At 44.8% G+C, this 11,505-nt stretch overlaps 1 protein-coding gene across 1 annotated transcript in view; it reads left to right on the top strand.

Annotated features, from left to right (window-relative positions):
- The first annotated feature begins 1,857 nt into the window (after window positions 1-1,857).
- The window catches only part of LOC114632998 (zinc finger protein 780A-like), a 12,873-nt gene continuing 3,225 nt past the window's right edge, over window positions 1,858-11,505 (top strand). The window contains 4 exon segments of the mRNA XM_028781602.1: window positions 1,858-1,918; window positions 2,739-2,865; window positions 3,291-3,389; window positions 10,268-11,471. Of these exon segments, the coding sequence (XP_028637435.1) occupies window positions 1,886-1,918; window positions 2,739-2,865; window positions 3,291-3,389; window positions 10,268-11,471 (1,463 nt within the window). The 5' untranslated portion in view covers window positions 1,858-1,885.

Here is an 11,505-nt window from a genome sequence, read left to right on the forward strand (position 1 = left end):
TCTGTATAGCCCGGGCTGTCCTGGAACTCACTCTGTAGACCAGGCTGGCCTCGAACTCAGAAATCCGCCTGCCTCTGCCTCTCGAGTGCTGGGATTAAAGGCGTGCGCCACCACCGCCCGGCAAGATTTGTCTTTTAGTTTAAAGATTAACTAATTTTCTTGAAACGTATGTGTATAGGGTTATGTGTACATGAGCATAGGTCTCCTCAGACGCCTGAGGTATAGGATCCTCTGGAGCTGGAGTTACAGGCACTGTGAGCTGTCAGGAGACTGAACTCTGTCCTCTGGAAAGGCCGTAGCAGCTCTCAGGCTCTGAGCCATCCCCCTGCCCCAGCGTTTGCCTTTCTGTCTTTAGCTTATTGCACTTGTTATTCTCCGTGTGCATCCATATTGTAGTACGTGGTTCACTGTGTGTGAGCCTCACTCTCCATGTGCTTTGTCCGTTCGTCTGTGGGCGGGGTCCACATCACAGCTATGGAAGTGATGCTGGAATGAAAGGTGGGGGTGTAAATGTCTCTTGGAAGTGTATAAACTGTACAAATATTGTAAATATCAGAGAATGCATAAATGTGTGTGGTGGAGACAGTGCATGCCAGCATGGAACTGTACAGTGCCAGATGCAGCAGTGCATGTCTGCAGTCCCGGCCCTGCTATGATAAGATGGGGGTGGAGACAATCCCTAGCAGGCTGGCTAGCCTGGTGTATGCAGAGGCAGGCAGGAAGGAAGGATGAAGAAAGAAGAAAAATCCATTTATAAATATTGTGTGCAGACAAAACTGTATAATTATATAAGATTATCAGATGTGAACTTGAGAGGTGTCCATGCTGCTGGATGGCTGTTATCTGAGCATTGGGAATGGGGGAAGGAGCTTTAGGAGTTCAGGGCCAGCCTGAGGTACACAGATTCTATCTCAAAAAAACAACTAAACAAACAATCCCACAGTGTACTGAACCAAGGCTTAGACCTGTTGGCTAGAGCACTGGATCCCATTGATGGCTGCTCCCTGGGGCAGCGTCTGAGGGAGGTCTGGGGTTGTGTGTGCTGCTCAGAGCTTGTACAGAGCACAAGATAGTCCTCACCCAGCCCAAGACACAACCATTGTGTCAGCCGTGCTGGGGCTGAGAAACCCAGCTCAGGATCAAAAGACCTAGGACACCCAGGACAAATCTAGTATTATTTTGTTGAAAATATCCCATAATGTGGAAAGGTGGAAACACATACTCACTTCCTGTGACAGGATGTGTTATAGCTACTTATCTTCATTAAGGATCATGGCTTAATCGATACAACGTAAGTGTTATCATAGCTGAGCGAAGGCTCTCAGGAAAGCGTTCCATGGTGCACAGTCCCATTTACTGAGAGTGGGGACAGAAGGCTGGACCCTGCCTGAGCATTGCAGCTGCAGCCCCTCCAGCCTTGCTGTGCTTCAGCCCTGAGTTTACAAAGGAGGTGCCATTTGGATGCTGTGAGCCCCTGTGAGCCTTGATAGGTGGGGTTCCAGTAGGAAGGTCTGCTCACAGTAGGAGGAGGGCAGACCTCCTCCAGGTGCAGGGCTAGCTGGATGTCAGGTGGAAGCTGGGTCCCTTGTGCTGACGTCTTCTGGAGGAAGTTCAAGGCAGACATGTTTAGCTCTGTACTCCCACACTGACCCCTTTGCCATGGGTTGTCTGGGGTTAGGAGAGAATGGTCTTTGTGTAGACTCCTGTGTGCTTCTGATCTGTGTGTGGGAGGCTGTGAGCGGTGGGAGGGGAGAGAGTGAGTGTGGATGCTGGAGAAAGAAATGTAGTTGTTGAAATGACAGTGACAAAGTCATTCTGGGAACATCAAGTCACAATCCAGTGAAAGGCTTTCTTTTTGTCCCCAGGGGAGGAAGCCTGAAGAAGAATGTCGGGCTCCAATTCTCAACACATGGTCTGTGTAAGTTGTATGTTTCTCCTTGACCTAGGGGGACTTTCAGGTTAGGTGACTCCTTCTTGTCTTTTCCTCTTGAAGCTTCCCATGGATCCGGAATCCCCTCATCCCAGTCTGCCCCTTCACAGTGAGGGTTGGCACGTCTGAGCACTTCCTGTCTGAGCCTCTTCCCAGCTGGTACTGGGGTTGTCTTTGAATGCATTCCTGCACATGTGCTCTCTGCTTGGTCTGTGGTGAGGGAGGACTGTCACTGCAGCAGAGCTGTCAGTCTCACAGGGAAACAGGGGCTTTGGGGCTTCAAAGCTTTGAGGTGAAGGTCTCATTGACTGCACTGGGAAACCTGATTGACATCTGTGGTGCTGTCAGGCTGATGACCCAGGGTATGAGAGTGAATGTCATCTGTGGATGTGTGTGACAAGGTGACCTGCTTGAGGAGGCTTTAGGAGAGCTCTCAGTAATCAAAGGGAAGGGTCACACATAGTTTATGTATTCTTACAGAGATATAAAAACCATTCTCATGACAACACGTCTTTATATCATCTGATATGATAATAAACTCAAGCACTCACAGGATTCCTTGTGTAGTTTACCCCGACCCCAGTGACATGTCTCCTTTGTGGGGAATAACCTGAAGGATGTGGATGGAGTGGAGAGGCACAGTTACTGGATATGTAGGTGGGCACAGCCGTCGTTTATGGGGAGCTCGTGCAGTCAGGTGCCTTGAGCATTTCCTTATGGCTCCCTTCCCACGCTTGAGTCCTTTCCCTTCTGTTTTTCCATCTTGAAAGCTTCCCCAATTTCACTCTCCCTGTGTTTGCTCTTTCAGGGGCCAGTGACATTTAGGGATGTGGCTGTTGACTTCTCTCAGGAGGAGTGGGCCTGCCTGGATGCTACTCAGAAGATCTTATACAGGGACATGATGTTAGAGACCTACAGCAACCTCGTCACAGTGGGTAAGGGCTGTGTCCCATGAATGGGGGATGTGTCCTGTACACTGTGTGCTCTCCTCACTTGGAATTAAAAGTTAGTGCCATCTTTCCAGTGGTAGGTGAAGCTGGGGTGGTGTCTGATTCCTGTCATTGCTTCACTGAGAATTTTCTGAGTGCAGCATCAGTCTGAGATACATCCTGAGTTCCAGGCTACCCTAGTCTACAGGGTGAGGTCTTGTTTTAAACAAAACTAAACAAACACATAAAAAAATAAATAAAGAGATAAATCCATAAATAGAATCTTGGGCTAGAGAGATAGCTTGGTGGTTAAGAGAGCCAGCTGTTCATGCGGAGAATCCAGGTTCAATTCCCAAGCCTCAAAGAAAAGAATAATGAATAAGTAAATAAAATCAATACTATGATTCATTTCCTTCTTTCTTTCTTTTAAGTGGGAAGTTACATTTCCAAGCCAGATCTGATCACCTTACTAGAGCAGGAGAAAGAGCCCTGGATGGCTGTGAAGGAAGAAACAGACAGGCTGAGCCCAGGTGAGTAAGAGTGAGGTGAGCCTGCAGCCCTGCCAGGCACTGCGTGTGGTCAGAGAGGCTCCACAGAACTGACACTGGATGTGGCAAACTTCCTTCAAAGCCCCGGGGCCTGTGGGAAAGAAGCCTGAGCCCTGGGAAGGAAGTCAAGGTCAGAGCAGAAGCTGTCAGAGGGGCTGCTGTGTCATGAGTCACTTTAAGTTCTCATTTTCTTCCTCCCATTGGAGCAGGTGCCTCTCTGTATCCTTTACAAGTATCTCATTATTGGTTGTGTGTGCACACATGTGTGCAGGTATCCACAGAGGCCATAGAGAGGGTCAGCTCCCTGGGCTGGAGTCACAGGTGACTGCTGGTACTCTAACCCAGGGCCCCTGGCAGAGCTGTCAGTGTTGTTGACACTGAGCCAAAGCTAGGACAGTTTCAGCCGCAGTGAAAGCTGTACCACAGGGAGGCATGCCAAATGCTTTAGTTCTGTGTCCTCACGGTCACCGTCGACAGGGTGTGATGGTGTGTCCTCTCTGCAGCACTGGGGAGGTGGCAGAGGCAGTTCCCTTGGGCTTGCTGGCAAGTCAGCCTTGTGTCCCTGTGCAGCTCCAGCAAATGAGAGAGCCTGACTCAAAACAACAGATGGACAAGCCAGTGAGACATCTGAGTGCACACAGCACAGCTGTCTACCTGGCTTGACAGGGAGCGGTGATGGCTCTTCTTGGTTGTCAACTTGACCATGTCTGGAATTAATAGAACCCAAGCAGCTGGGTACACCTGTGAAAGATTTTTGTTGATTAAATCATCTGAAGTGGGAAGACCCACCTTTGATCCACATCTTTTGAGGTGGGAAGATCCACCTTAAATCTGGGCCACGCCTTGTGGTGCAGCCTGTGAAAAGGCTGGGAAGGAAGCTGTGTTCTTTGTCTGCCTCCCTCACTCTGCTAGCTAGTCCAGTGCCTCACTGGCATGAGAGCCCACTCCTTCAGGACTTCAGCATGTGCTGAGGACCACTGAGAGATCCAGCCTCAGGGACTGAACAACTGCTGGATAAGTGGCAGAGTAACCTTCTGTTCTGTGAATGCACCCCACTTTCATCATGCATTCCTCTGCTGAAGGACATGTAAGCTGTTTCCAACTCCTGCCTATTCTGACTAGAGCAGCAACAGACATGTTTGAGCAAGTGTCTCTGTGAAAAGATGAAGCTTCCTCTGGGTGTATGCCCAGGAGTGGTATATATGAATCTTAAGGTAGAGCGATTCTCACCTTACCGAGAGACCAACACTCTGATTTCCATAGTAACAACTGTGAGGTAATTACATGCATAATGTCTAGTCCATTTGCATTTGGCAACTTTGAAGAAAGTATTCACCTAACTATCCTTACGTGATGAGTTCAGAGTTCTGTATTTAAATCATTTGCTGTCACAACTATAATTTTATCAACCTAGAAATATCTTTTCAGACCTTGAAACATTTTCTCAAATCCTAAAAAACAAAGACTTAATTGTAAGGCTATAGCTATCTTGTCTTCAACTCCATTAATGATGCCAGAAGAGTAAATATTAGCTGAGGAAACATGAAGTACAGAGCAAGCAGCTTCCAAAACTCTAGAAATGACAGAGGCAGGTTGACTGCCTAGGCTGTCATCCACGGTTTCTTTAGATATGGATATGTAGATACATATTACTTAAATTTGCTTTTATCATGGGATGATATCATGGGATGTCTATGGTGATAAAAGTTTTTCTGGGAATAGTAGTCTGGGCTGGCATCTGTGGTCTCTCAGAGTCTGTAAAGTATCTGTCCATTCCCTTCTGACTTCAAGACTCCAAGGAGAAGTCATATATGTGTGCCTTTATTCTTGGGCTGTGTCTCTTAGAGCTTTTCATATACTTTCTTTGTCCTGTGTGTTTAGTGTTTTGATTATTATGTGCTGAGGGGGACCTGCTTTTATGGTCCAGTCTATTTGGTGTTCCACATAGTTCTTGCACTTTAATAGGCATCTTATTCATTAGAGTAGGGAAATTTTCTTCTATGATTTTGTTGAAAATATTTCTTTTATTTTTGAACTGGGATTCCTCTTCCCCCTCCTCTTCTTCCTCCTCCTCCTCTTTTTCCTCCTCATCCCCCTCCTCTTCCTCTTCCTCCTCCTCCTCCTGTTCTTCTTTTTCAATTTGTGCAGGAATTTTTTTAGATTTACCATTTTATTTGAGAAGTATTTATTTCTTTTATTGTGTCTTCAATGTGTAGCCTTAGATTTTTTTCGAAAACCTATTTTAACTCTGGTTCTTTGGATGATTTCTCTTCTAGCCCACCATCCACCAAAGGTAGGGAAAAAGAAAGGTTAATAGGAACCAGGGCTTGTGGACCTGTTTAGAAATAGTCTTTGGGGCAATTCAAATCTTTGTTATTAGCAGTCCAGTTCACTAGCAAAACACTAAACACGAATCAGTAGCAGCCGCTCAATCCAGAAGAAACCAGAGGGTTCTGTCGATTGGCACGAGCCCACAGAAGCAGTAAGAAGCAGCTGAAATACCACCAGAAGTCCTTTGGTGCATTTCTCTCTACAAAGTCTGACAAGCAAAGATCAGCCAAGAAAGCAAGGTGAATCAATGCAAGAGTGTCATCAGTAAAGACCAGTGTCAGCAAAGACCAACAAAGATCAGTAAAGAGTTGCAAGGCGAACCAGTGCAGAAGCATTGGACACTGTCTGTTGGATTATGCTTATACCCTTTTCAAACATAGATCCTCTCAAGTGTCTGTCCAGGCAAAACATTACATGCCCTTTCACCAGAGAGCTTCTGGAAAATCACCATGTGTCTGTTCTCAGCAAAACACCCTCTCACATGTCTGCTTCAGCAAAACATCCTCTCATAAGACAGCTTCCAGAAAAACATCGGATGATACAACCAAGTCTCCAGAAATTTCTACTTCATCAGTGTCTGAGATTTTTCTTCCATGTCTCATATTCTGTTGATTACTATTGCCTCGGAGGGTCCTGTCTGAGTTTGTAAGCTTTTCATTTCCAGATATTTCTCAGTTTTAGCTTTCTTTATTTATTCTCTTTGTGCTTTCAGGTTGTGAACTGTTTGATTCATTTCCTTCCACTGTTTGTGTTTTAATAGATTGCTTTAAGGGATATCTTCCTCTTTAATGACTTGTATGGGATTTTAAAAGATTATTTAAATATTTCTTGCATTTCAGCAATGTCGTACTACTCAGGGACTGCTGTGGTACAGTTGCTGGGCTCTGGTGCACATGTATCCTTGCTTTTATGTTTTCATACTGACATTTAGGCATCTGCATTTGTGAAGTGCTTATATCTGATCTTGTCTTTGTTGGCTGGGTTTTTTGTTACTTGGTTTCTGTTGCCCTCTCTGATTCTTAGGAGAGTGTGGTAGCTATGTATTACTTGGAAGAAAATTCTCGTGGAATCCTGATGGGTATAGACACTGGGAATTCCAGGTAAAATGTGTTCCTAGGTCATGGGAGCTGACACTTAGGAATGGAGACGGGCTAGGGAGGGGTATGTTCAGGGATTATGGTGGTCTGAATATGTTTGGCCCAGCGAGTTGTAGTATTAGGAAGTGTGGTCTGTTGGACGAAGTTTGACACTGTGGGGGTGGGCAATGAGACCCTCCTCCTAACCACATGGGAGCCAGTCTTCTAGCAGCCTTCAAATGAAGAGGTAGAACTCTTAGCTCTTCCTGCACCATTCCTGACTGGATGATTCTACCTTGATGATACTGGACTGAACCTCTGAACCTTTAAGGCAGCCCCAATTAAAAGTTGTCGTATTAGAGTTGCCTTGGTTATGGTGTCTGTTAACAGCAGTAAAACCTAACTGAGACAGAAGCTGGTACCAGGGACTAGAGTATTGCTATGATAACCTGACCATGCTTTTGTTTGGAAGAATGTGGATTTTAGAACTTTGGACTGGGAAAGCAATGGAATCCTTTAAATGGAGCTTAATAGGCTGTCCTAGTAGGAATATGGAAGACGTTGTTGCTGGGAATGATTTGAACTGTGCAGACCTGACCCAAAAGGTTTCAGTGGAGAAGAATTATGAAAGTCCACTCTTATGAAGAGTGTTTTAATGAAAAGGAGCAAGCTGAGAAAGGAAAAGTACAAAATATATGGTTCAAGTATTAAAAGGGGCACTAGGAAGTAGAATGGGAAATTTGGGGCAAGATCCCACCCAGCTAAATTTAGGTCAAGGCATAGTGATACACACCTTTAATCTCAGGAGACAAAGCCAAGCAGATCTCTGCTTTTAAGGCCATCCTGGGACAGAGCAAATTCTAGGTAAAGAGAAGCTTAAATCCAGGTGTGATGGTACATACCTTTAATCCCAGGAGACAGAGCCATGCAGATCTCTTGAGTTCAAGGCCAATCTACAGAGCAAGTTCCAGGACAGCCAAGTTTAGGCAGTGAGGGAGTTGAAAAACAGAAAACTGGTAATAGAATAAGGGGACAATGTTCCACCTCTGGAAAGCAGCAGAACTCAACAGCTTTGGCCTTGTGGCTCTGGCTATAGAGTCCAGAATAGAAGGGACTATTGGGACAATTTATCTTGGTTAGCTGGAGCTAAGAAATTATCAGTGATTAAGAAGAGACCAGTATCACCAAGGTGAAAATGGCTGGTAGTATTTTCTGAGAGCACAAACAAGTTGTAGTCCAGAGATAACCAAGGTTGTATCTCATGCTGCAGCTGGACTTGGTAATGTATAAGAATCAGGTTTTTAAGGTATGAAGGGGCCATGGAGAGCAGCTGAGTCTTGGTACTATGAGAAGCTAGGGAAGGCTATTGGTGAAGGTGCAGCTTCAGTTGCAGTTGACAGCCCAGGACTGAAGGGGGTCATGCAAAGAAGTTGAGAGTTGACACCATGACGGAAGCCTATGAGAGGCTATTGGTAAACCCTCGTTACAGTTGAAGACCCCAGTATATTAGAGATGCCAGTGCCATGGCACGAAGAACAGCAGCAGCAGTAGAGTGGTGTCAACCAGAGCCTAGGGTGCTATAGAGGAAAGAGGTATAGATGTGACCCAAGCCCTTTGGAGGAGCCCAGAAAATCATGTGTGGATCCCAGCTATTATAACAATAAGCTGTAAAATCGAAGTTGTCTTGGAGACCACAAGATATTTGAGATGCCAAGGCTGTGGGATATCTGCTGAAGAAAGTTTCTAACAGAGAGTGCAACCAGCCCAGGAGAAAGAAGTTTGTTACAGTCAACAAAAAATGAAAAAGGAGTTGGAGCTCTGGAGACCACTTTGACATCAGACATGAAGATACAGAATTTGGAGTTTTCCCAGCTGGTTTCTTGTCTTGCTTTGGGGATTATGGTTAAGTGATTGGATGAATCTCAGAAGAGACTTTGAACGTTGGACCTTTAACATTGTTGAGACTTCTATAGACTATGGGGACTTTGGAATTTGGATTAAATGTATTTTTTTATTATGCTATGTCTAGGTATGCTCCCATAGACTCAGGTGTTTGAACAAGCCTATAGGGGACAGGGAGTAGAATGTGGTGGTTTGAATATGCTTGGCCCAGGGAGTGCCACTATTAGGAGGTGTGGCCTTGTTGGAGGCAGTGTGTCACTGTGGTGGTTGGCAATGAGACCCTCCTAACCACGTGGAAGCCAGTCTCCTTCTAGAGGCCTTCAGATGAAGTCGTAGAACTGTCAGCTTTTCCTGCACCATGCCTGTCTGAAATTTGCCATGCTCCCACCTTGATGATAATGGACTGAACCTCTGAACCTGTAAGGCAGCTCCAATTAAATGTTATCCTATAAGAGTTGCCTTGGTCATGGTGTCTGTTCGCAGCAGTAAAACCCTAACTAAGACAGAGATCCATAAGGAGGAAAGCAGGTGTTCCACTAGGATCTGCTCATTTTCCTGGGAATGTGGGGAGCCGGGGATTGGACTTGGAGGGATGGAGGGAGAGGTAAAGATCTATAGTTAGAGTACCTGTTTCACTGTCCAGAGTGGTCTTTGGGTTTCCAGGGAATGCCTGATGGAGTTCGGGGCTGGAATAAAGCAGTTAATACACAGAAGGAAGTTGGTTGGTGTACATCTGTTTGATGGACTGGAGATGGGGGCAGGGAGGCCAAACAGGCAGTCTGCCACAGAGCTGGCATGAGACTGGGGAATTGTATTTGGAGGAGAGGAGGCATAGGTAAAGATCTGCAGTTAGCCTACCTGTTTCCCTGGCTAGATATCTTTAATCTTCTTAAAAATTCTAAGGAATTCTGTTTTGTTTCTTCTATTTTCTTATTTTTATTTTTTTAGCTTGGTTTCTTTTTCTCACAGAGAGTCTCAGTATGTAGCTCACATTGGCCTGGAACTCCTGATGCAGCGACCACTGGCTTCTTTTGCTGGGATTGAAATTGTGTACCACCAATTTTAGTGGTGTACCACCACTGCCATCACTACAGATTTTTACTTCTTTCTTCTTTTAAGAATTTCAAGTCCAGGCCAGTTCTCTTATAGCATAACATATATTATTATTTATTTGCGTGGTGTAGGCATACATTTTTTGCAACCTACTTTAATAAATGTTTAACTTCTCTCACCTACTATAGGTAGTAAAAGTGAAAAGTTATTAGGAATGGGGAAGTGGACCAGTTTAGCAATAGTTCTTTGGGGTGAGCTTGATCTTCTTTGGCAGCAGTTCAGTCCCATAGGTAACACCAAATATTACTCAGCAGCTGTGGACCAGTCCACTTGACAGGCAGAAAACCACAAAAGAACCAGCAGCTGTTATAGTTCAATCCTGAAGAAACTGCTCCTGTTCAACATCTCAGATATTACTTTAGAGCCTGGCCATTCATTAAGTAGTAGCTTTTATGTTACAGGAAAATAAAGTATTCTTGCTTTCTCCTTTTCTTTCAGACTTGGAGACAGATTATGATGCTGAAAATGTATCTCCAGAAAATCCTATTAATGATAGAAACTTTCTCAAACAGAGCATAAAGCAATTAAGTATAACTTTTGACCTGAAGGACTCTAGAACTAGTAATGGCCCGAACTATGCTACATTCCATGGACTACAGGATTGTCAAGGAGATGCTGATCAAAAGGTTACTAACAAGGAAGAAATGCCTGCTTTTACCAGCCAGACTCTTGCTCACAACTTAGAAAAAGTATATGAATGTAAAGAGTGTGGGAAGTACTTTGGTTGTAGGTCAACTCTTATTCAACATCAGAGTATTCATACTGGAGAGAAACCCTATGAATGTAAGGAGTGTGGGAAGGCCTTCAGACTCCCCCAACAGCTTACAAGACATCAGAAGTCTCACAGTGGTGAGAGACCTTTCAAATGTAATGAATGTGGAAAGGCTTTTCATCTTCCTGACCTACTCAAGTACCACAAAACCATTCATACAGGTGAAAAACCATTTGAATGTGAAGAATGTGGGAAGTCCTTCAACCGGGTCTCCAACCTTGTTGCTCATAGGATTATTCATGCTGATGTGAAGCCATACAAATGTAATGAGTGTGGGAAAGCCTTTAAACGTCGCTCAAACCTTGTGCAACATGAGAAAATTCATTCTGATGAGAGACCCTTTCAGTGTAAGGACTGTGGAAAGGGCTTCATTGTTCTGGCACAGCTCACTAGGCACCAGAACATTCATACTGGAGAGAAGGCATTTGAATGCCATGAATGTGGGAAGGCCTTCAGACTCCCGCAACAGCTTACAAGACATCAGAAGTCTCACAGTGGTGAGAAACCTTTCAAATGTAATGAATGTGGAAAGGCTTTTCACCTTCCTGACCTACTAAAGTACCACAAAACCATTCATAATGGCACAAAACCATTTGAATGCAAAGAATGTGGGAAGTCCTTCAACCGAGTCTCCAACCTTGTTGAACATAGGCTTATTCATGCTGATGTGAAACCACACAAATGTAATGAGTGTGGGAAAGCCTTTAAACGACTCAAAAGCCTCATGCAACATCAGAAAATTCATTCTGGTGAGAGACCCTTTCAGTGCAAGGAATGTGGAAAGGCCTTCATTGTTCTGACTCATCTCACAAGGCACCAGAGCATCCATACTGGAGAGAAGTCATTTGAATGTAACGAATGTGGCAAGAAATTCAGAACTGCCACACACCTTGTTATGCACCAG

Source organism: Grammomys surdaster, unplaced genomic scaffold (genome assembly GCF_004785775.1).
Source record: "Grammomys surdaster isolate TR1022 unplaced genomic scaffold, NIH_TR_1.0 485, whole genome shotgun sequence".
NCBI classification, from domain to species: domain Eukaryota; kingdom Metazoa; phylum Chordata; class Mammalia; order Rodentia; family Muridae; genus Grammomys; species Grammomys surdaster.